Raw genomic sequence first — 25,865 nt, forward strand, 5'->3', positions numbered from 1 at the left:
TTTCTAACTCTGACACTATACATACGCACTACATGTATAACGTTACATTTTCTTAGTAATAAAAATAAGTTGGCACAAGCATAAAACGTTTTCCGCTTCACACAAGTGGCCGTGGCGAGCTAGTTGGAGCACAAAGTGCCAGTTTCCTTCACCGGCTCACTCCATTCAGTGTGGTGTTGCGTTTTCCCTCTAGCCGTTGCCCCAATTCCCAAACGCTGGATACGTAACTTTCTTACGCTGCTCGAACTATTAAAGGTTAAATTACGTCGTGGGCGTAGTGGCTCCTTGTAATGGCGACCGTGCCGTAGATGAGACTAGGTTTTGTGAAAATGAAGCGAAGAAGAAGTTATTTCTTTTAAGTAAAACGCCGAGGCTCCCCGCAGGAGGACTTTGCGTCTTTAACCATCATCTTTATACGTGCTAAACTTAGCTGTACTTTTGAACTTTTGTGTCCCCGCAATGATGAAACTCAAGTCAAACCAAACCCGGACGTACGACGGGGATGGCTACAAGAAGCGGGCCGCCTGTCTGTGCTTCAGGAGCGAAACCGAGGAGGAGGTAAGTCCGGGGATTTTGCTGTGTGGTAGGCCAAGCTAACATTAGCAGCCGTAGCTGCCTCAAGTGTCTTCTTTACGTTAGTCGATATATTTACCAACACACATGTAGTTTTCTACCAGCTGGACATGATGACTCACTCCTCTGAGGTTATACATTAAACGTTAAATTTCCGCCTGTATTTACCGTAGCTATGCTACTTAGCCAAGTGTTATGTAAGCCTCTTTAGCTGTGCAGATAGCTACTTCAGGTTTTTATACCCACCGTTATGTCTAGCCTACCTGCTAGCTGAATGCCAGGGTTAGCTTGCTAACTAGCCGTGTAGCTGTGGGCACCCGGCTCTCGGCCAACGACCACAGCCCACAGACAGGCTGTAGTGATTGGTGACTTTATCTTTATGAGCGGTCGAATGGAAACATTTATTTTGTTTCGCCTTTTAGAGTGGCGGGCTGGGATGTATACATATAGATATACCCTGTTAGAAATACGTTAACGAGATAAGTAAGTGTTAGTGATAACCGTGTTATCGGTAATGCGCCTGGTATTGCAGAGCAAACACTGGACTGACTTAGCGCTAACCGTTAGCGGTTAGCCTCGCTAGCTTTAGCAGCAAGACAACCGTAGTAGTGAAACCCGGTTATGTTACATACTTGTGTATTTGTCAATGTTTAGGTTGTGACTTTAATATTAACCTTCGCGTCATTTGTTCGGCATACAAACAAACCAGTTTAATTTCGCATACATTCCATAAAAAAAACTGTTTATGGACCGTTGCTACCTTCATGCGCTGCCCCATGAAAGCCACTCAAACTAGACAGCGAAAGGTTTTCTTGGACCAGAAGCGTTTTGGGAAACTGTTGTCCAGTCACGCACAAAGATGTCTTTGTAGTGGAGACGTTACAAGGGGAGGAGACAAACTGAGACTAGCCCAATTCCTCATTCTGGTGAAAGTAAAGGCCAGATTGTGAACAACATAAGCTGTTGATTACAGGAAACGTATCAGTGTGATCAGCACAAACGTTTTACTTGGCCAAAACCTAAGCTCTTCCTAACATATTTTTGAAACCGAACACTTGCTATACTCCATGCCAACCCATTGACATGTACTGTTACTGCAGGGTAAAAGTCTACCCATGATCATGGAGTGAGTTAGCTGCACTCACAATGTCACCATGAGATGAGATGTCACTCCAGGTGTCACAGTTGAAAAATAGATTTTGTGTCACAGGTTGGGGGTCTATTACTGAATATCTTGCTCACTACTTGTGCCATGTCAAAAACACACAAATGAACACTAAACAAAGAACAGACAAACATTTCTAACAAGACTCATTAAATGTGTTGTAGGTGCTGCTTGTGAGCAGTAGTCGACATCCTGACAAGTGGATAGTTCCTGGAGGCGGCATGGAGCCAGAGGAAGAGCCCAATGTTGCTGCAGCTCGAGAAGTGTGCGAAGAGGTTGGTTCTTTGAACTGTAGTCATTGATTATTCTATCTAGCTTGAGCCTATATTATTGTGTACAGTCAAACCTTTCTTAACCCTTGTATCGACAACATGGATGTGTATCATGCCTTTCTAGGCTCAGTTTATACCCAGGAATATTGTTCTGAGAATAGATTTCCATTCACAGCATGGCAAATTAGACTGAATATAGGCTCACAAGGTGTATTGTATTTCATTTCTATTAAATCATGGCTGTATTTAACACTAGGCCTAATACCTTGCTCTCAAAGCCCATTTTGTCAGCAGAGTCATCCTGTTTGCATGGACAGAGGGAGAGAGCGAGCCTAGCAACATGTAAGCTGTATCATAGCGTCATGTTACAAAGCAGTGTTAAGATGTCAAAAGAGGTCACACTGGGATTGAACACTACCCAGCGGTTGCACCACAGTACTATCCACTCCCACAAATATGGCAACTAAAGGAAAACAATGACTTTGTATTGCACATTTCAGATGGATCTATTTTTACAACAGATGCCTTGTTACAGAGGCATTTTGAAGTACAAATGTGGCTTTGCTGTTGTGGGTTGGGAATGATGGGTAGCAATTAGTAAATAGTTCTGAGGCTCATTGAAAATCAATATCTTGCTTACACCTCCTATGTCCATCCTTTAAATCGCACATGCCTTCAATGTACATTCTGTTTTTTGCTTGGACATTTTGATCAAAATGACAACGGGGCACTGAAGACTCTGAATCTCACTGGGCTGCCAGCTCTTGGCGGGTCACTGACCATATAAAGCCTATTCTGTGTGTGATCCATCACACTGATGGATGCTGATATCATCCCTTATACTGGCTTTGGCTCTTGGGTAGATTTGGCGGCTGCAGGATGCTGCAGCTTGCCAACGCATTTTTTACAGGGTTACAAGCAATGTCACATCCCTACTGAGCTTTGTTAAAAGTGCTAAAAGGCTGCATTCAATTTTCCGGTGACACACTAGTGGCATTCAGTGTATCGCCACATACTGTGTCATTTTAAACCTCTTTTTGGATGGTTGGATAACAGGACATATCAGAATCCTTGTGAGCTACATACTGAGTGATTGCTTATACTTATTGCTTTGGAGTATTGTTCGGTGGACAGTGAAGACGAGGCCTTTGGAACAGGCCAAAGGTTAAAAAGTGTAACCCTGTCTCTTCCTTTTCACAACTCTAGCTTAGCTTCAGTAGTCAAACACCCTGCCCATGCTCCACAAATGCAGAGGACAGCATTGCATAACTGGCAATGCTGCCATCTTTTAAGATTATGCCCAATTTTCTCCAGTTACACTAATGTCTGAGCTGGGAGACATTTTCCATCTCATAAAAACATACATGTTGACTTTTGGCCTATTACTTAATCCCTGGCACATCTATGGTGTTTCTAGTGGCGTTTCTGTTGTTTTATATAGGATTTTGCTGAAGGTACATGGTGCCACTGTACCAATCCATGGTACAGTGCACGGAGTCAACATTTATTTATAGACTGAAACTCGATCCGAAGAAGAAGCTGCAAAGATGTCAGCAAGTGCCCTGGCTCTGTGTCTAAACCTGAGCTACTCTTAACCTCTGGGAGTTGATCTGTCCCTAAGATTATTTTTGTTATTAGAATATGTTTAAAGGTAACAGGTATTGAGTTAAAGATGGATCATTAGAGGCCTAACAACAAATAACAGCAAAGAGCTTATTCTATTTTTTGTTTCTGACCTTTTTGTGCTATCTTTCATGATGCTATAAACACCTTGTAGAGAAGTGGTCACTATGTATGACCGTAAGTGATATGTATAACAGAGGTGTTTACATGTGCCTCGCAGTTGCATAATTTAGAAGTGCCCTCTGTTAGTTTATTAACTTTAAAGTATTTAGATTTTTATTAAATAGTTTAAAGATCATTTTTTGGTTGCAGTTTGTTTTATATATTTGTAAAATAAATATCTTTAGATTTTGGACAGTTGGTCAGAAAAAGTAGATGTTTAAAGAGGCTACTGTGCTATTTGTCTAATTGTAATGGACATTTGCCTCATCTAAACAAGATTTATATATACTATATATTAACTAGGAAAATTATTAGTAGATTAATTATAAATTTTATTATAATTATTTGCTACACCAAGTTTAAAATATGCTATAAATACACCTCTAGTTTGAGTTATAGTTGGTTATAAAACCTAACCTTAAATGGTGACACAAGTTTTTACTCGCCTTTGGCTAAATCATAGCTCATTGCATTGAAATGTAAAATTGATAATAATTTTTTACACATGTACTATTTGTAGTATTTAGCAGCTGGCTGTGAATTGGACATAGTCCATTTGCACTGGATAAAATCAGGCAAGCTACTGTCTCAGAAGATGCCTGTACCTTTGAGACAGTCTCAACAGGGAAATTTGATTTGATTATATCCCGTCTTTTCTATGACATTATATTGATCAATTTCGCTTAATAATTAGTATGATCTTTAGTTGTCAATCATGTGTCTTTTGCTTACCATTTTATTGTTTGCCTTTGTTTTACAGGCTGGTGTGAAGGGAACTTTAGGTCGCTTAGTTGGAGTGTTTGAGGTGAGTTACCACCTGTTTGCTCTATGTATTTTCATTTTCAAATGTCCTGTGGAGCATGTTGTGACTGAGAAATGAAAATGTGATAATATTTTCTCCCACAGAACCAAGAGCGAAAACACAGAACCTATGTCTATGTTCTTATCGTAACAGAGGTGCTGGAGGACTGGGAGGACTCGGTCAACATTGGTGAAGTTCTACATTTGTTTACTTAATCAAAAATAGTAGTCATATGGACAAGGTTCCCAGGCAGTCACATGTTGCCTGCAGTTTTATTTGTCTATGCCAGGCCTCAGTGATATTAGAGTTCAAGGAATATATTGTATGTTGTCCTGGATTAGAACAGCAGCTTCTTTGCCTTGTGATTTTCACTTTAATGCTGTGCACAGCACTTGTAATTAGTCACAACCTGTTTTTATAATGCCTTTGCCCCCCATGTTGTCTCTCACATGTCCTAACTTTCTTCACAATGCTGTCTTGTTCTATTAACAGGGAGAAAAAGGGAATGGTTTAAAATAGACGATGCCATACAAGTATTGCAGTGTCACAAGCCTGTGCAGGCCACCTACTTCGAGGCTCTTCAGGAGAGTTGCCTGACCAGTAATGGAACACCTTTGGTGGCAACGATAGGTGGGGAACTGTCCCCTACCTACAGCATCAATCAGAGCTCTGTATCGGGCATCAGATAACTAAAACCATAACTCTGACACCCCAGGAGCTTTCGCCACCACTTGCGCTCTTACTTGTGTTATTTCTCTTTTTTTTCGTTCTTTTTTGTCTCAATATCATGGTTTGCCTTGCCAACTCCTTTGTGCCAGAATAGCGGCACAGACTTGATGACAAGTGTTGGGTGAATAGTACGAAACACTTTGTAAATGTAATTTCTGACCCCTCATGTTTTTTTTTTTTCTTTTTACTGACACCTGCATGAAATGTCCCCTTGTCCCCTCATTCTCTTTCCTTAACGCACCCTTAGCGTGGTGTTTATTGAATGCAAGAACTACTTTTTACTGTTGTAATGTAAAAGTGTATACTTAGTGCTTAAGCTGAAGGCTTTTGGTGGTCTTTTTAATGTCTCCCCCATTTTTCTGTTATTTTTGTGAATGAATGTGCCCATTGGTGTGCTCCCTCCCCTGTTATAAGGATAGGTCGTCTGTATTTGAAAGAACAGAATTGTGGGAAGTGAGTTGTCTTGCATGAGCACTATGTTGTGTTTCACTTGTTCGAGTGGCCTGAAACAGACTGTGCAACAGTCCTGTAAGGTTTATGGATTCTCTTCATTTTTGTCCTTACTGTGTTTTTTTTTTTAATCTCTTCAATCAGAAAACAGAGCCCCTAAGTAATCTTTAAATTTGGAGTGTCAAGTATGTTTCTCTCTTATGTGGGAAACTAGCCAAGCACTACGAGTTTCACTCTAGGGATATATATCATACAGGGTGAAAGAATGTCAGCATACAAAGATCAACCACCTTTCTCCTCAGTGTCTTTACCTCCTTTTAATACTGTTTGTTTTCTTTTTAATGCTTTCTTGTGACTGATTACAAAGTCTTCCTCCACATGCTGAGAGGTTAGAAGTAGTAGATTTCAAAATCATGGACTTGTCATTTCAAAAATGCAGCACATATCACTTAAGTTATTAAAACTCATCTATATTTTACTCCTCACATTCAGTTTGGTTAAAAGCAATTGTTTACATTATGTTTGTAACACAGCGCAAGTGACTTCAGTGGGCACTTTTCATTATGGTCATACGTTTTGTTTTGTTTTTTATCCGTCTTTAGTATTTAATCTGCATCCCCCAAAACACTCGAAACACCTGCTTGACATTGAAAGTAATGGAATCTATAATGCTGTCTTCGGCAAGATGCAGAACAAACAAGCCTTGTACAGTTTAAGAACTCGTTTTTAACATGTAAAATTCTTTTGGATATTAGTTTAGTTCTTTGTTTTCTCTCTAACGTCTGGCAAAGTCTCTTTAGTCGAGCTGCTTCACTTTTCCTCTAAGATGTGAGGCAGCGGGCTCAATACTGTGAAACTGGAGGCGCTGTAGATAGCATGTAAGAGGTTTTTATTGTACATTTTTTTTTATTTCTGTATAGATCAAAAGTGAGTTCAAATGACAAAACACCTCTTACACATCTTTGAGTGCTACATGTCATTTAAACAGAGGCTGAAAGAACTGGTTGAACTCATGCCATTGGCTTTGCAGCTGTTGGAAATCTTCTCATGAGATGGTTTAGAGTACTACATCTGAGGCTAAAGAACAAGGATCGTGGCTGTGATTGTGGGTGAGAGTGAAGAGCCTATTTTTAAGAGCCTATCTAAAATTCACAAAATCTTACCCAAACACGTTTGTAACAGTGAGGGATTACTGTTTCCCCAAATCTCTGGTATATTTTCAAATAGTCTCACTGCAGTCTGGGTTTCTGAATCACTACTTAGAATTTATCAGGTCTGAAGTCCTTTCTGAGCTGTTGCTCCCACCAACCCCAGTGTAGTTTCTCTTTAAGATCAAACTGAAAGAAACCCCTCAAAAGCTTAACAATCATAACTGGTTTTCTGTCAACATGCAGTGATGGTTTTTACCACTTAAGTGTAGCAGAAACATCCAGCAGTAATAAAGCAACATCTGCATTCGTTTGGAGTCATATTTTTGGCAGCCTGTTGAATACAACAATTTTATATTTTCATGTATACGTGGCTCTCTGATTGTGCATTTCTTTGGTGCATGCTGTTGCAAAAACCTCCACAATGAGAGCGGTAGGAGTGAGTGGTTAAGTTGCCAGCTGAAAGAAAACAATTAGCCTATCTCACTAGGAATTACAGTTTTTAGCCTTACAAAATGACAACTTTTGTTATAAAACAATCCTTATAAAGATCAAGGTAAAAAAAACAAACAGTAATTTGCAGGGTTGCAACGTTTGAGCATCCAAACATTTAAGTCTAATCCATAATTATCTTTCCTCACAAAGCACAGTTCTGATTGTGTGTCCATGGGTAAAAGACATGGCAGTGAGCAAAAGCAGAGTCACTTAGTTTACTGTACAGTGAAGTAGTAGATGCCTATTTTATACTTAATTTGTGCAAAGCAAATTGTTAATTTAAAATAGTCCATTTCAAAATGAATGAGACACCGGTGAAAAATGACTAAAAGTTACCGAGAGGACTGAACTAGTGGAACAGCTAACCTACAGAGTCTCTTTACCTTGACTGCAGTGATCAGTGGTCAATTAGTGGTGGGTGTCTTTGGGTGTCTTTACTGTCCCAGCAAGCTTTAGACAAACTCGCATCGTGGGCCTGTGATAATTCTAAGTTTTCTGGATACCAGTATAGGTGAAAGTCTCCTTCCCACCGATTTTACCGATACATATCAGAATGGTGTGGTGGCCAAAGTCTTGCATCTTATGCCCCACCTGGTACTTTGACTTGAGATTTTGTGTTGATTAGACCTTTTTACCCTTCATCTAAATGTGCAATTAGATTTTGAGCAATTGGCGATGATTGAATTTACTCTCATGATTTGATGTGGGTGACAGGTACTGTCAAAATGAATGTGAGGAGGATTTCCGCAAGTAACAGCCAGTGACTTCATTTCTAATAACCACTTGTTCTTCATCCATACATTATTTCTGTTTTTTTTTTTTTTTTTTTTTTTGTGCTATCGACAAGTTAATATCTTGTATATAGCTAACACAGCACTCTTAAAGCCAAAAGTTGCATTTTGGCATTAGTCATAAGGATTTTAGTTCCTATTAACAACTCCCTTGTAAGTTTGAACTTCAAGCAGTTTCTGCCAGAAATACACTGATTCAGGTTGGAGTTCAGGAGTAAACTTATGAAGTAAATGTTTCTACATAATCTATGGTGATGTAAAGTTAAGATGGAGCAAATATGTCTAACCTTTCTACAAGATTTCTGCAGCTGTAATTGGCTATTTTCTATGATGTCCACCCCTTATAACTTGTTAATTACCTGGCCCCATCTTGTGGCTGAAGCAAAAAACTATTAATACACATCACATAACAGCTGAGGATTGTACTCTATAGTTTCCTTTAGCATGATGGTCATACTATTACCAACTAAAAAATTAAAAGCATACATACATACAAAAAAAAAAAACATTTCCTCCAAAACACATGCAATTGAAGATACTCAACACGTGCACTTCTAGCCATTGGTCTCAGCCTTGAAGTTAGATACTCGTCGTAATTGTGTTTCCAAGGTGTGTCACTGGAATTTTTGTTTCCTCTTTTGTCAATTGGGACTGTGGAATAAAACCAGTGCAAGAAGACTGAAGATTGTAATATAAATGTGCCAACAAATAAATACCAGTATTTCACATTCAGCCCCGTGTTTTAATTGGAGTTTATGTTGCAACAATTTGTGCTATTTGGGATTGTACGACTGTATCACACTATATCACTATGTAGATTACAGAATTAACCTGATTAGAATTAAATAGTATATATTTATGATGTTTATGGTCATTTGGTTGAATGCTTATTCCATTTGTCAGATATGCATTATCTACTTCAAGGATGCAACTAATAGTTTTCTTCTCAAATAATTAATAATAATAATAGCAGTCGTCCATGGAGCACAGGGTCAGTGGTTCGATCCCTGACCCTGGCTATATGTCGAAGTGTCTCTAGGTGCAGTTTTTACGCCGGAAGGGCGTCCGGCGTATAAATTGTGCCACATCAACATGCGGACAATGAACAACGACCTTGAACTCCCAGGATAGACCGAAAGGACAAAAAAAATAAAAAATACAATGACAATGAAAAAGTATTTTACAATGAAAAATACTAGATGTAATGCTTTGAAATACAACTTCAAAAAGAGAAAGTTCCTCAAAATGTTTGTTAATTATGGAACCATTCACACAACACATCTAACATTAGAAAATGCTTCACGCAAGTATAGAACAATAGTTACAGACTTAGGGATCACAGCAAAAAACCCGAAACAAATATGGAAATAAAAAAAATCTAGGCTACAAAAAACGACAGGAATAAAGTTCAGAAACAGAAAATAAATAAAATGAAATAAGATCAGATCCACTAAAGGTATATTTAAAAAAAAAATACTCTCACTGCTGACCTGATTTCTTCAGGTAGATTATTCCCGAGCTTCAGGCCTCTAACTGCAAACACTTATTATTTGTAGTTTTCAGCCACACCTCAGAGACAGATATGAAGCCTCTGTTGGAGCATCTCAAGTCGGAGGCTTATATGGACCTGGGGGTGGATATACTGATCAGTCATAACGTTAACACCACCCGGTAATAAACTAATAAATCTTGATGCTTATAAATGCTGGTTAAAGTGGTTAAAATCAGCTCCACCTTTAACGACAGTGATCTTTGACCCTTGTTTATTATTATTACTGCATGCTTTGCCATAATCACTATAGTCAGTATTTTTTAAAATGCATTGTATTCCTGAAGTACTTCTTTAACTTTTGTACTTTTAGTAAAATATAGATAATCTGGTTGATAATTTACTTGAGTAAAACATTTGAAATGGTACTTGTAGAGAATTCTTTCAGACAATATTTGCATTCGTCCTCCATGAAATTATTAATACCATGTTGTATATACAATGCTTTAGTTGATTGGTGTATATAGCTTGGGAAGAGGCCATGAACAGCCAAATGCATGTAAAATAATCTCAGGTCTTTAAAAGGTGAAAGAAAATGTATTGTTGAAATTTTTTTTATGTGATGACAAAAAACAAGACAGCACGAGTTTTGTGATGTTCTACTCAGCGCTTAAGTTACTGTCAAATTCTTTGCACTGTTCCACTTGGCCCCCAATAGATGGCAGGATCTGTTTTGTTATTTTCTGGGGACCAAATACAACAATCTCAATATTTTTGTTGCTTGTGTTGAGCAGAAAAAAAATTTGAGCCATCCAGATTTTAATGTCACATGTAGAGAATTCAGCCAGACAGACGAAGCACGACGTCTACAAATAATACGTCCAACGGGAAGCATGAACAAAGTGAAAACAATTGGTCCCAGTGCTGACCCTTGAAGTATTCTGTACTTGATAGCAGAAAATGATGACATAGTAATGTCAGTGGAGACATTAACATGTTCTATAAAAAAAAGGACAATTTTAAGGTGGTGTGTTATTTCTACCGAAGCCTCACTTTGGTTAATAGAGAACAATGAGGCAGTGCTCACATCCAACAGAATAAGAACTGAACAGTTACATCCCAGCATCTGAACATAACAGGAAATTATTGGTCACTCTCAGTGGACCAGTCTGTGATGTTAATGACAACTAGACTGAAACGTGTCAATGGTGTTTTCGAGATGATACTTCAGTTTTCAGGCAGTGTTAGATCCAGCTGAGTTTTTTTTTTTTTTTAAACAAAGGTTGCATTTCTGGCATTTTCATAAAGTCAGGGACACGTGTAGCCACTGGATACAGAGCTGTTAAAAATAAGGAGCAAACACCAAACAGTTTCAATAAGTTAAAAAACTTATAGCTAGAATCAAGTGAGTTGGATGGATGCTTTTATATGTGATTAGGTCGGGAAATAGGAGCAAAATCAATAAAGAAAAGCACCAAATAATCCCATGTAAAAAGGTGAAAACAGCATTTTGAAATTTTGCCTTAAAGTTTGAAAGGTTATTGATGAATGTTATTCATTAATAGTTAGAGCAATTCTGAAAATTCATACTGTACTATGATTCATAGCAACTGATACAATATGAACACAGTCAGATAACAGTGGGCCCCTTTCGGTTTTAAGATAATTAGTGGGAGAGCTGTAAGCACAGCTCTCATTAGTGGGAGAGCTGTAAGCACAGCTCTCATTAGTGGGAGAGCTGTAAGCACAGCTCTCATTAGTGGGAGAGCTGTAAGCACAGCTCTCACACTATTGAGATCCTTTTCTTTATTATTATTATTAGTGGGAGAGCTGTAAGCACAGCTCTCACACTATTGAGATCCTTTCTCTTTATTATTAGTGGGAGAGCTGTAAGCACAGCTCTCACACTATTGAGATCCTTTCTCTTTATTATTAGTGGGAGAGCTGTAAGCACAGCTCTCACACTTATGAGATCCTTTTCTTTATTATTATTATTATTTCGCCGTTTTTCGGTCACTATCTCCTCCTAGACGGTTTGTCGTAGAAACTTCGTTCCACTTCCTAAACGTAGGTCTCTTTTAGGAGATCTATGCTATTACTTTTCTTATTAATAACTTTTATACTTTTTATTATATTTCACTTTTTATCAACTTTTTTTCCCATTGAAAATGAATGGAAGCCACTTAAAACTTCCCTTCAACTTGCCACTTTTCATCTGCCTCTTGTGTCATCATACTTTGGAGTAGAAACTTCATTTAAACTTTATACGGGTCTAGATCCTTTCAACGTTTTTCTGGGTGGATCAGCTTCTTTGTATCTTTTATACTTTTTGAATAATCGCAGTTTTAGTTTTAGGCAACTTTTGGAGCTTTTTCAACTTTTCCATTAGTGTGTATTGCGGAATGTTGGAGCAGCTAGAGTGGGTGACATCACACGCACTCTAACTTTTCAGCTTCCACTTTTAGCAACTTTTTTCCTTCTTTTCCTTCTTTCCTTCAATCAACTTTAATCTTACATAAACAAACTATACATCAGAATGTAGGTATTTTTGTCTTCTTTCACTAAATATAACTCTCATACTGACAGGACTGACGGTTCTTTCTCCAAGAGTCCAGAAGCGGACAGAGTGCCGTCTGAAACTCCCATTGGAGCCCATTATAACAGAGGTTCTTAAATTCTCCTCAAATCACAAACGGGGGGCTGTTTTCAAATTGCCACCACGCCTTCATTTTATGGAGTATATTCAAATAAAGTACATCAGTGTGTTCATTGAAGCCTTTTGTCACTCACAGTTTTTGAATTGTTTCGATAGGACTAATACTTTTCATATTTTGAGCATTTTGCGAGGCATAGTCTCAGCACTTTTCCAGCCTGCCTTTGCATTTGGCTCACATGACTCAGCAGGCGGGCAGCAGTCATTGTCATGGTAACGGACACAGCTGCATGACGTCATGTAATCAGCCTCAGAGCTGTGTCCACACACTTTACCTGAGTTTTTCTCCCTCAACATACACAGTGGAGACAGACACACACACACACCCTCACAGACAGGAAATACCCTTTCAAAATAAAAGCCTTTCATAATATTTTATCCACTTTTTAGCATTTAAATGCTAAAATGACTTTGTGGTGAAGTTTCCCTACACACACACCCTCACAGATAGGAAACACACTTTCAAAATAAAAGCCTTTCATAATATTTTATCCACTTTTTAGCATTTAAATGCTAAAATGACTTTGTGGTGAAGTTTCCCTACACACACGCACCCTCACAGACAGGAAACACACTTTCAAAATAAAAGCCTTTCATAATATTTTATCCACTTTTTAGCATTTAAATGCTAAAATGACTTTGTGGTGAAGTTTCCCTACACACACGCACCCTCACAGACAGGAAACACACTTTCAAAATAAAAGCCTTTTATCATTCTTATTTTAATTATTTAGCATTTAAATGCTAAAATGAGTTTGTTTTGAAGTCTCCCTACAGTGGACACACAAACTACCACACAGACACAGACAGGAAACACACTTTCAAATTAAAAGCTCTTTTCAACTTTTTTTTCTCAACAGTTTTTCAGCATTAAAATGGTTCCTTCATTTCTAAGTAGTTACTTCTAGCTTTTTTCTTTACACTTTAATAGCAACTTTTTTACTTTGCTTCTTTTTTTGTTTCTTTTAACTTTGGGAATATTTACCTTTTCCTTTGTTTCTTACTACTTCTTTCCACTTTTGTTAATCAAGTTGTTGCTTTTTCACTTCTTCCTTTACACTTTTAATAGCAACTTTTTTACTTTGCTTCTTTCTTTGTTTCTTTTAACTTTGGGAATATTTACCTTTTCCTTTGTTTCTTACTACTTCTTTCAACTTTTGTTAATCAAGTTGTTGCTTTTTCACTTCTTACTTTTTTCTTTACACTTTCAATAGCAACTTTTTACTTTGCTTCTTTTTCTGTTTCGTTACACTTTAAATATCAACTTTTTACTTATTTACTTCCTCCATTGTTACTTTCTACTTTTTTTTTTATTTTCTGAATTCAACTTTTCTTGGGATTTTGGATTTTTTCCTTTTATTGTCATCTTCTTTCTTTCTCTTTTTGTTCGTATTTATCTCTCTTCAGCGTTTGCGGCTTTGAACGTGCAAACGCCTCTGCTCTCAGCAGCTTCTGAGCGGTCGGCCTCTACCGGGCGACTTAACAGCTCTCCCACGTAATTTCCTTGGAAATTGCCTTTTCTAGTTATTATTATTATTATTATAGCTCGTTTTTCGGTCGCTATCTAGTCCTAGACGGTTTGTCGTAGAAACTTCGTTCCACTTCCTAAACGTAGGTCCCTTTTAGGACAGGGGTGGTATTACTTTTCTCATTAATAACTTTTATACTTTTTATTATATTTCACTTTTTATGAACTTTTTTTCCCATAGAAAATGAATGGAAGGCACTTAAAATTTCCCTTCAACTTGCCACTTTTCATCTGCCTCTTGTGTCGTCATACTTTGGAGTAGAAACTTCATTTAAAGTTTATACGGGTCTAGTCCCTTTCAACTTTTTCTGGGTGGATCAGCTTCTTTGTATCTTTTATACTTTTTGAATAATCGCAGTTTTAGTTTTAGGCAACTTTTGGAGCTTTTTCAACTTTTCCATTAGTGTGTATTGCGGAATGTTGGAGCAGCTAGAGTGGGTGACATCACACGCACTCTAACTTTTCAGCTTCCACTTTTAGCAACTTTTTTCCTTCTTTTCCTTCTTTCCTTCAGTCAACTTTAATCTTACATAAACAAACTATACATCAGAATGTAGGTATTTTTGTGTTCTTTCAGTAAATGTAACTCTCATAGTCACAGGACTGACGGTTCTTTCTCCAAGTGTCCAGAAGCAGAGAGAGTGCCGTCAAAACTCCCATTGGAGCCCATTATAACAGAGGTTCTTAAATTCTAATCAAATCACAAACGGGGGGCTGTTTTAAAATCGCCACCACGCCTTCATTTTATGGAGTATCTTCAAATAAAGTACATCAGTGTGTTCATTGAAGCCTTTTGTCACTCACAGTTTTTGAATTGTTTCGATAGGACTAATACTTTTTCATATTTTGAGCATTTTGCGAGGCATAGTCTCAGCACTTTTCCAGCCTGCCTTTGCATTTGGCTCACATGACTCAGCAGGCAGGCAGCGGGCAGCAGTCATTGTCATGGTAACGGACACAGCTGCATGACGTCATGTAATCAGCCTCAGAGCTGTGTCCACACACTTTACCTGAGTTTTTCTCCCTCAACATACACAGTGGAGACACACACAGACACACACCCTCACAGACAGGAAATACCCTTTCAAAATAAAAGCCTTTCATAATATTTTATCCACTTTTTAGCATTTAAATGCTAAAATGACTTTGTGGTGAAGTTTCCCTACACACACACCCTCACAGATAGGAAACACACTTTCAGAATAAAAGCCTTTTATCATTCTTATTTTAATTATTTATCACTTAAATGCTAAAATGAGTTTGTTTTGAAGTCTCCCTACAGTGGACACAAACTACCACACAGACACAGACAGGAAACACACTTTCAAATTAAAAGCTCTTTTCAACTTTTTTTTTTCAACAGTTTTTCAGCATTAAAATGGTTCCTTCATTTCTAAGTAGTTACTTCTAGCTTTTTTCTTTACACTTTAATAGCAACTTTTTTACTTTGCTTCTTTTTTTGTTTCTTTTAACTTTGGAAATATTTACCTTTTCCTTTGTTTCTTACTACTTCTTTCCACTTTTGTTAATCAAGTTGTTGCTTTTTCACTTCTTCCTTTACACTTTTAAAAGCAACTTTTTTCCTTTGCTTCTTTCTTTGTTTCTTTTACCTTTGGGAATATTTACCTTTTCCTTTGTTTCTTACTACTTCTTTCAACTTTTGTTAATCAAGTTGTTGCTTTTTCACTTCTTACTTTTTTCTTTACACTTTCAATAGCAACTTTTTACTTTGCTTCTTTTTCTGTTTCTTTACACTTTAAATATCAACTTTTTACTTATTTACTTCCTCCATTGTTACTTTCTACTTTTTTTCTTTTCTGAATTCAACTTTTCCTGGGATTTTGGATTTTTTCCTTTTCTTGTCATCTTCTTTTTTCTCTTTTTGTTTGTATTTATCTCTCTTCAGCGTTTGCGGCTTTGAACGTGCAAACGCCTCTGCTCTCAGCAGCTTCTGAGCGGTCGGCCTCTACCGGGCGACTTAACAGCTCTCCCACGTAATTTCCTTGGAAATTGCCTTTTCTAGTTACTTTTAAAAGCTGCAAAGAAATTCTGTCTCCAAGTCAGTGCCACATTCTGATTTTATTCAGGCTTTAAGTGATATGTGTTCACTAAAGTGAAAAGTACAGTTTGGACTTAAACTAAAATGCCCTATTTTTTTCAGTGGTGTTGATGCACATAGGAAATTATGTAGTAACTGTTCACAGCTGGAAAATGTTTTTACTGTGGAGGGTGGTGAAAGAGCCACAGAAATGTGTCACACACAAAAAAAAGTGTACAAATAAATCTTTCAGAAAAACTGGGTTGGCTCTTAGGGAAGATCAATCGCCATTTAAAGCTGTCATTTGCTTGATGTCTGACAGCCCAAACTAAAATATTGTTATACTAACAGAAGAAATACCACCAGTTATATAATGCATAATAGTAGTGTAATATTAAAATATTTTGTGTATTTATGTACTAATTCCATAAAATATTTGCCTTGAAATTTGGGGATTTTTTTTTTTTTTTTTAAGTTTTAAAAGGTCTTTTCACTTAACTTATTTTGGTGCTTCGTACCTGACCTTTGGCAAATGACTTAACATAAGAAAATGTAAATTAAATGTATTCTCCACTGCAAACACACAACATAGTAAATCCCTTTCAAGTTATTTACTGAAGCAAAAGGTGTTGCTTGTACTTCCGACAAGAATCATAAAAAAGATTTGTGCATTCGCTTAATCTTTAGTAATGTTTAATAAAAAAAGTGGTGAAAGTGTGACGTGACCCACGCCGATTCATATGAAACCCAAATCAAATGAAAATCTTAGCAAACTCGTCTTGTGTGTAGGTTCAAGTGGCCCAACAACCACATTGACAATGACCCAGTCTTCTGTACATCAAATGTAGCTAGTAGCTAAATTACATTAAGCTGTATTAGTTTGAGGGGGCTGTACTTTGCATCCTTTAGTGATTCCTCCCACTTTATGTAACTGAACCATTTCACAAGGGGTCTGCTGAGCTTCCTTCTGAATTACAGAATACACGCAGCAAGTTTCATGTGAATCTCTAGATTATAGGATATTAAAGAGTGGAAAATAAAGTACTTGTACCCCCTTGATCTATGTCAAAAACGACACTTTACTTGTCTTAATGAACAACCTGAACCTGTTATGCTTAGTGCTTTTAGCTCATCACTGGAATTTTGAAGTTGACTTGAGAACAGGCTGATCAGTATTAATAAATATGCAATTAAGTTACAGAAACTGTTCAGGAATCTCCATTAACACAATGTAGAGAAGTAAAAGTAGTTTTGATTTCTTTATTTGTACAGAAACAGTGTAATTTATTGAGGCTGCTGTCCTCTCCCGCGTCCAAAGCCACCCCTCTGTAATAAGAAAAAGTTTTGTTACATGAGGTAACAAGTTCAATAGAATAATAGTTTCAATTGTACAATGCAAACTAAATTTAGCTAAACATTCTTAATAGAAACCACTGTTTCAGGAAGGAAAACTGGACACTGGCAAAACTACTAGGTAGAAAACACTGCTCATTTGCCACAACTAAAACATTTAAAGTAAGCATTGCTACTAACATTTAGCAAAACTCTCCAATGGAAACAAAAGACAAAGTACTTACAAACTGGAACTCTGTAGCAGCTCCAGCACCAGCCTCTGCTTTCTTGTCAGCACCAGCTGAAGGAGAAAGTAAGAAGTCAGCCAACCTCACATTTTACTCCATGAGGTTAAGCTCTGGAATGCATACACTAAGGTTTCACATTAATAGCTAATGATGGTTGGATCTTTCAAATTGCAAAATTTACAATCAGTGCACAATTAATTTGATGCCCTTTTAGAAACACAAATTAATCATAATTTGATACATTGTATACTGGTAAACATTGCTTAGCAAAGTGCACCAGTTAAAAGGCAATGGGTCATATTCATTTTGTACTTTTTGTTTGTGTTTTCATACTCACCCAAGTTGGTTTTTAAGTTTTGGTTTGACCCAATACCATAAGAAAATCCAAAACTTTTTGAGTTTACTTTTAGTCTTTAAAATATGTTCTAAAAGTATGTGAATTATTGCTGGAAATATACTTACGGGGTGCAGCAGATCGCCTGTATGTATCTCTGTCAGCCTCCCCACGATTGAGGCGGGCGGGTCTTTCTCCTTCCATTCCTGCACAAGGAGAAAACATTGAGTTGCAGTTCAACTATTGTTACATTTATTTTTGCCGCACAATCGTATCAAATAAAAAAATTCAGTATACCTCCAAGTGAGAAGAACAGTATAAACATTTGGCTTCAGGAAATATTTTATAAGCAGATTATTCATAACCATCTTTGATAAACATTTATACTATGGAGGGAAACGAAAATGTGTTCCTGTATCAGACAATAACACTTTGTCTTTGTGCTTTCTGCTGTAAATGCTTCAGGGTATTTGCTTGGGACCCAGGCAAGTGTCTAAGAGTATATAGCATGATAGGCATAGGCCATCATGTTTTGATCTAGACACATTTTAACTCAACATTCAGTGGTGGGACTGACATAATATCCCGACACGCAAGGAAAGCTAAGGGGTTTTCGACCCCTTTTAAAATAGCAAGGTTACAAATGAGTTTCAAAGCAAGTGAATAGCTAATGACTTTTGGTTATGTCAAAGATTTATCCAGAAAATTTAATTCACAAACTCTGACATAAACAATAGGACAAACAATCCTACATATTGTAGTATTCTGAAGAACTTGCCATTACATGCTAACAAATACTTCAACGCTACGGCTAAAAACGTATAAATAAGAGCAAGCAATATTCAACCGAAACCTCATCACATATGTAACAGGGTGCTTACCTTTGGGCCTGGGCCTTGCGGTCTCAGGGCGGGTCTGGCGGCGCAGGGTTGCGGGCACAATCTCAGGGGGAAGGTGGAGGAAGTCTCTCAGGTACTGGATACCCTCATTGGTCAGATACCAGTAAAAATGACGCCAGGCAAATTGCTCCTTGACATACCCACAGGACTTCAAGGACTGGGGGGAAACGATAAAAAACACAGAGTCAGTCTTGTGAAAAAAAAATTAAGAGTGATTCACAGACACAAAGCACAGAACATAAGAGAAGCCCCCACAGAAAGTGATACTAATTTATAAAGATTTACCATGTTTTAAAAACAAGTTGTTCTTTAACTACTTAACTATTACTCTTTCATACTCTCCCACTCAAGTTGTACTATAATGGACCAGTTATACTGAATAAAACTACTCACAGAAATTTCAATCCCACAATCAAGAACACAAACTGTTAATAAGCACAATTCTCAAGTCTACTACACAGGTAAAAACAAAATAAATTAAAGAATGCAAGTAACCTGACAGACTTCAAAAACAAAAGACAAGGCCTTTCTTACACACTGGTTATTCTGGTATGTTCTGATTGACAGGGCCGCCTTTTTTTTTTGGGTGTCCTTGCTGCTTTCCCGTGAATTCATTGGAATGGGCTGTTGGGGGTTCAGTGTGTTGGTAAGGCCACCCTGTGGTGCGTGGACCACAGGGTTGCCTTACCAACTGAGCTTAACCTGCAACCTGACTGGCCCCTTTGTTTACAGTTTTTCATTTCAGTTCCTCTAATTAATTAAGTAATTAATAAACCCAACACAGACCATCACACAAAAGAAAAATAAAATACTTATGTTTTGCTATGTACAGGACTAGCTTTTAATGTAGTCCTGCGTGAATATGACCCACTAGTCCGGAGCAACACAATTCAAATGTGCACACACGTCATTCACTTTCAAATGCAGGCAGCACTTTTCACACATTTCAATCTGTAGTGCTGTTGTGTTCACATGCACAGTGAAGACAAAATGTCACATTAGAAGTTGTCCTATGTGCAAAGAAGCATGTGAAAAAAATAATTATATTTAAAGTGTTTGCTTTCCATATGAAGCAAAACGAACTATTTCCTAAGTTTCTGATGTTAACGTTGTTGGTGGCTATTGAGTAAACATACATACAACACAAGTGATCAGTCTGTCATTTAGCTTGTCACTTTCATCGCATCAAAGTTGTGCACATTTAATTTAATACAACTACAGTCCATTTGCTGACCGCACTTGTACCACCTAAGGTTGAGAGGTAAGACATTACCATCACTTAGACTTTGGTTCAACCTTTACAACACTAATGTTCAGGCTCCATCCTTTAGCTTCTCACCTGCATCGCTTTCATCACATGAAGGTTGGGCACATTCTTGTCAGCAAGCTCGGGATGCTTGGCCAGGTGGACATCTTTCTTAGCCACCATGACTCCCTCCTTGAAGAGGAGCTCGTAGATAGCAATACGGTTCTTCTTGGGCATCAGCATCTGTGTTAAATAACAAGTTGTTCATTAATTTCAGCGACCACAGCGTTACCACCACTACCGCTGTGATAGCATGCTAACCGACTAGCCTGTTAAGACACTCAGCTGCGCCTATTCACGTCAGGCTAAAACAACAGCACAAATTCTATCAAGTTAAGTTTAATTAAATTAATACACTTTCACGTATTTACACTACTTATAACACTTATTTTAAACATTATTGAGGACAGAGGCCTTGGTTAACTGAAGAAAATGGCAGCCTTTCGCTTGCGTTAGAGCCGGTTACTTCGCCGTTTTTAAACTTATTATCCCGTTACAAACTGTTTGAGGCTTAAATACTTGCAATTATTTTACTGTGACATTAGCAGAAATCAAACATGAGGCTCCGTTGTTTCTAAAACTACGGGATGTTAAAGATATTTTTAGATTACTGCGCCAAGACTTTCTTTACCTTGCCACTTGATATGGGACCGGAGCCGGAAGGAACGTTTGTCGATGATCGGGAAAGTTTATTCTTTCGGCCTTGTGACGCCAGCGAAGTTTCGCCTCCTGCCGGCGTGGAAGAGAACAGCAGCTTATCGATTGAAGAATTACTGCAACACATGGGGAAATTGCTCATTTATTTTTTTCTAAAGTAAAAATAAGTCAATGTGATGCTTTGACCATAGCGTCTTTTATAAAAAAATTGCATTTCTTTAAATGCTAATGGTCTGATACGATTTTAGCCCACTTCTAGACACAGAATAAGACACAAGAGAAAGGGCCAGTGGCATATTACAAAGGTTGAACAACCTTATGTTTTTAAAACTCTAAGAACTTTACTTTTAATATGAACTCTGCTCTTTAATTGGCTAATAAATTATAAATACATTTTAAAACATAAAAGTACTCAAAACAGGAAAATGGCCATGGTGGTTATTATAATATACATCATTCTTAGATTGCTAATTCTAATGCATTGATTTGTCGATGAGGTGGAGCCAGTGAACTATTCAAATATTGCAAAATCTGTTAATATATCTTGACTTATGTTTGATTGTTATGTTTTTAAATCTTCAGAAACAGTAAGATTATTGAGCAAGATCATCTAAGCCAAATATGTATTTTATGTGAGAAAATTGTCATTTAAATTTCCCATAGATCAACAAGAAATAGTAACATATCTTCATTTGTTTAGTCAGCATTCTAAAGTTCTAATAACGTCTAATAAACAAAATGAAATATTAAATACTCACATTTGAGAAGGCATTTTGAGAAGACATTTGTCTTTAAAAAACGATGTCCTTTTGCATAGTATAGCTCATCATTTTTGCATTAAAAAAATCAAAGTAGTTGAGTAGTTGAGTAGCGACGGTTTCCAATGATGAATTATTGTCATAAGTGAAATATTTGCATAACACAGGAAGCATCCAACAAGGGGTTGTATAAATAACTGTCAGTATCCATTTTTTTCCGTTATGAACGTTTATTTTGACAGCACTTCCCGGAAACGGCTCTATTGGCCACTTTGATGCCGCCTCTTGGACCATCCCCCATCTGGCGGCGGCTCTCAGCTGCATTCATCGGCGGTACAGCGAAGACGGTCCCTGCTGATGAAGACAATGATCAGATTATAAAAAACACAAAGAAGGTGGATCACAACTTCGTTTGGGTTTGTTATTCTTGCTATTTTCTAACCGCACACAAGTCACCAACAGCTAGATTAGCGCTGTTATTGATAAAGTAGCTTAGCGGTCATTTTTAGCTGATGCTGCTGAACCGTTACATTTGCCACCGGGGAACCTGGGCACTGTGCAGCTGAGGAAAGTGATCTGAATTGACAGTAAAAGTGCAGGAATTGTTTGCTTTTAGCCTGGTGTTTGCATGAGACCACCTGCAGTTTCTGCTGAAATGTGGGAGATGGAAGTTGAACCTGTGCCAGACTTCACTCCTGCTTCATGACAATTTATAATTAACGCCCCCCCCCGCCCCCCCCCCCCCCCCCCCCAGGATTGTAACGTATCTAATGCATTTACGGCTCGACATAACACAGTAGGTGTGTTTTTAATCCAACACCTCTGCGGTGCAGCCGGTTCAGGCTGCAGCAGCATTTCTTTGCTTTACCAGTGCACATCAGGTCAGAGCTGCTGTGAGCTGCTGACCCCCATCTGAGCGCTGACTTAGCTCTGTCCGCGGTTCTGAACTCGGTATGGGTATGGTGCTGGTGCACGGTACAGTAGAATCGGCTGCTGGCTTTTTGAATGCATGATTAAATTACTGAACTGAGCACAGGCTCAGGGGCCCGTGAGGCGAGGGCCCCCCTTTGTTTTAAGCAGGCAACTGTTAACATGTTCTTCATGGAAAGTTGATCAAGCAACTAAAAAAGACAGGAAACCTCCCTAAACTGACACCAAACAAGCTATGAAGAAGCGCAAAACAAGCACAGAAAATGTTACTGAGGACATTTACAGTTACTACTTTATTACTATTTTTATTGTTACAACAGAAACATTGTAAAATATTGTGATACAGCTTGTAAGTTTGTATCCTGCATTCCTACTAGCAGCTACCAGTCAGGATATCTCAGCAGGATAACTCTGCTGCTTTTTTTTATTTTTTTGAATGCATCTCCATGTGATGGTAATGCAGTGTTACTTTGATGGAGTATTCTCCTAAAGTCATGTGCAACAGATTATACTGTAATTCCGCTCTTCTAACTGATAACAGGTTGTCTGCCTGATTGTCATATTGGTGTGTACTTAATACTCGGTGTATTTACAGTTGGCGTGTAGAGCTGTGCGCTGCCTTGTACTTCAGTAATTTTCCATTGAGAAGAAAATTATGGCTCGAGTGTTTTATGTCTTTTGGTCTTAAACAACCAGTTGATTAATCGCTTATCGGTTTACAACAGTGAAAGCAGTTGATTAAACACTTAAGTAAGTTAACAGTCAAACATCTCAAACAATATCTGTTTTAGAGTTGTTCTACTGTAGAATCTTTTCAGTTTTCTGACATTTGTTGACCAAACACTCTTTGGATTATTTAGACAAATTATGAAAATAATGCTTATCCTTCCTGATTGTTTTTGTCTCGACTATTCCCTGCCTCCTCTGCTGTTTCTTACGAGTTAAACATCTCATCGTGTTTCTGGTCATAAAACTAAATCAAGCTGCCATAACGAGGCCCAAATAAACACAGCTCTGCTTTAACAGGCATGGGTACTGAGAAATACTGGACACTGCGAGTGAGTGAATTGTTTTTATTCAGAAACGTGAGATGAATATGAAATATTACTTATATTTCTGAATTGTATGTCTCTCTGCACCCATGCTAAAGTGCTTCTATTCGAGTGAGTGCCCAATTGGATTTAATTAGGCACACTTATTTGATTTGCAGCTCCTGGATCAGCTCTCCCCTGTTTTCGCAGCGTGAATGACAGATGAACCATCATTGCTAATGTAATTAATTAGAGTAAACCCTAAGTTACCTTTTTGTTTTGTCTCTAGATAAAAAAACACTGACCTTGTTCTTCCCACTGGGCATATACGTCACCCTTTGCTTCCAGTTTCCATTAATACTTACGAGCATGTCACATCTGGTGCTCAGTACTCCAGCCTGTCATTACATGATTAAAAGAAAGTAATTATTCATTTCTATTAATCCCTTCAACCTTTTTTAACCTAGAACGTGACTTATGACATCCTAAGCTTTTCCATTCTATGTCTGGGTTTAGATCAGTGCAATTGAGTTTTTCATTTTATCTCTGCTCTTCTGAAAATTACACTAAGTAGGTTGTATTTGTTTCAGACTTATTCACTGCTCTCCTGCGAAGTCTGTTAGCATGTATGCAATATATAATATGACTACACTGGCTGGATGTTGAGAGAGAAGTGCTTTGACTTGGACTGTATGGAAACGGGGCCCTTGCAAGGGATCCTAACTAGTTGCACCTTGAATGTAGCAACTGTTCACAAAAAGTTCCCCATGGGATCAGTTCATTCATCCATCCATCCATTATCCATGATCTCTGCTCTTGATGTTCAGGGTTGCAAGGTAGCTGGGCCCTATATCAGCGGTCAGTGGGCAAGAGGCCGTTCACCCTGGACAGGTCAGCAGTCTATCTCAGGGCCCGGATCAATTAATTATTCAAAATAATAATTTGTAGTAATAATTTGCTTTGTTAATTAAATAAAAAAATATTAAATCATTGCAATATATTCAGCGATTTGAGGCTTTCTAGGAGAAGATTTCTTTACCATAAAAACCGAATAGCTTGGGATATGTGGACAGATACCACATGGGATATGTGCTTAATACCTCAGTATAAATTCTGTTATCAGTTGCTTAATATTGTTTCTTGATAACTACAGACTTGAAATATTTTATCTTGGCTGTGGTAGAATTCCTAAAATAAAAGGAACTCTGCACTAAGTCTGCTGCACTGTGCCCAGAGATTCTGATTCAGTACAACCAGGGAGCTTTACAGTGCAGATGAGCAGCCTCATGCCAACACAGTCCAGGCATTCAGGGAGTGTGTTTGACTATAATTAAAGACCACTTTTATTAAGATTTATACAGTGTTTCACTTTAAAAGACTTTATTACTGTGTCTCTGCAGCCAAAATTTCAAAAGCACAGATGGTTTTGTTGCCAATCTTGAGCCGTAGTAAATGACTCAGTGTCCTTTGCCTTCACGCCAGCTCAGTTTGCCAGAGTGGATTGAAGTGGTTCTTCTACCTCTACAGCACTTCCATGCTCATGTAATCAGAGCTGAATCTATTAGTTGGCAGACAAATAATTACCAACTGATTTGATCAGCAACAAATTGTCATTTTAATAATTATTAAATATTTTTGAAACAAAAATATCAAACATTATCTAGCTGCAGAGTTGTAGCAGTGTAGTTATGTTTTGTTGGTAAATTGAACACCTTTGGATTTTGTACAGGATGAGAAATCTGGAGACGTGACTTTTAGCGATGGAAAGTCGTTTGGGATATTTGCTAATATTTTCGCGCTTTCTATTGAATCAACAACTATAATTTGTTGAATAATCAAGTCAACTGATATAAAATGCGTCAAAGACTATTTACTGTAAGTAATGTAAGTGATTATTCAGTGCCACCAAATGTGATATTTGCGTTTCATTCATAAAAAAATTTGGCTGTTGGAGGAATTCAATTTGGGTATTTTCACATTTTGTTGTGTTACAGACCTATTGCTTTTTGAACTGAGTAGTCATTATTTGCAGCCACACATTAATCAATTTACTGGGAAAAGAAGCATCAGTTGCAGTCTGTAATGGTTCCCACATAAACCTGAGGAGTCTCAGACAAACATAAATCCATATTTCTTTATTTGACTTCCCAATTGTTCCTATTTTTTTATGAAATACCAAATACTTTTTCCAGACTCTAACAATTATTAAAATCAATGTTATATAGAATAGTTTCCGAATTGAACCATTTAACAAGCTCATAAAATGGACAGGTAACAACCACTGTCACTGGGGGGCCTGTTTGCAAAACTTTGAACAACAGTGAAAAAATAGTTACAATTACCTTATGATGGGTTTTAATTTCTGTAGCTTATGTCCATTCTACAGTCCAAA

The 25,865-nt window shown here is 37.7% G+C and overlaps 2 protein-coding genes across 2 annotated transcripts; one reads left to right on the top strand and one right to left on the bottom strand.

Annotated features, from left to right (window-relative positions):
- The first annotated feature begins 254 nt into the window (after positions 1 to 254).
- Positions 255 to 8,942, top strand: nudt3b (nudix (nucleoside diphosphate linked moiety X)-type motif 3b). The gene is made up of 5 exons (XM_067504240.1): positions 255 to 558; positions 1,903 to 2,013; positions 4,556 to 4,600; positions 4,702 to 4,786; positions 5,090 to 8,942. Exons 1-5 carry the CDS (start codon positions 460 to 462, stop codon positions 5,284 to 5,286), a joined length of 537 nt encoding a protein of 178 aa, XP_067360341.1. The 5' UTR covers positions 255 to 459; the 3' UTR covers positions 5,287 to 8,942.
- Positions 8,943 to 17,224: 8,282 nt separating this feature from the next.
- Positions 17,225 to 20,846, bottom strand: rps10 (ribosomal protein S10). The gene is made up of 6 exons (XM_067504241.1): positions 20,729 to 20,846; positions 20,131 to 20,280; positions 18,774 to 18,948; positions 18,021 to 18,098; positions 17,556 to 17,611; positions 17,225 to 17,304 (listed from the first exon to the last, which is right to left on the bottom strand). The coding sequence occupies exons 2-6, from the start codon at positions 20,278 to 20,280 to the stop codon at positions 17,263 to 17,265; spliced, it is 501 nt and encodes a 166-aa protein (XP_067360342.1). The 5' UTR covers positions 20,729 to 20,846; the 3' UTR covers positions 17,225 to 17,262.
- Between the last annotated feature and the right edge of the window lie 5,019 nt (positions 20,847 to 25,865).

The sequence above is a fragment of the Channa argus genome, chromosome 5, assembly GCF_033026475.1.
Source record: "Channa argus isolate prfri chromosome 5, Channa argus male v1.0, whole genome shotgun sequence".
Lineage (NCBI taxonomy): Eukaryota > Metazoa > Chordata > Actinopteri > Anabantiformes > Channidae > Channa > Channa argus.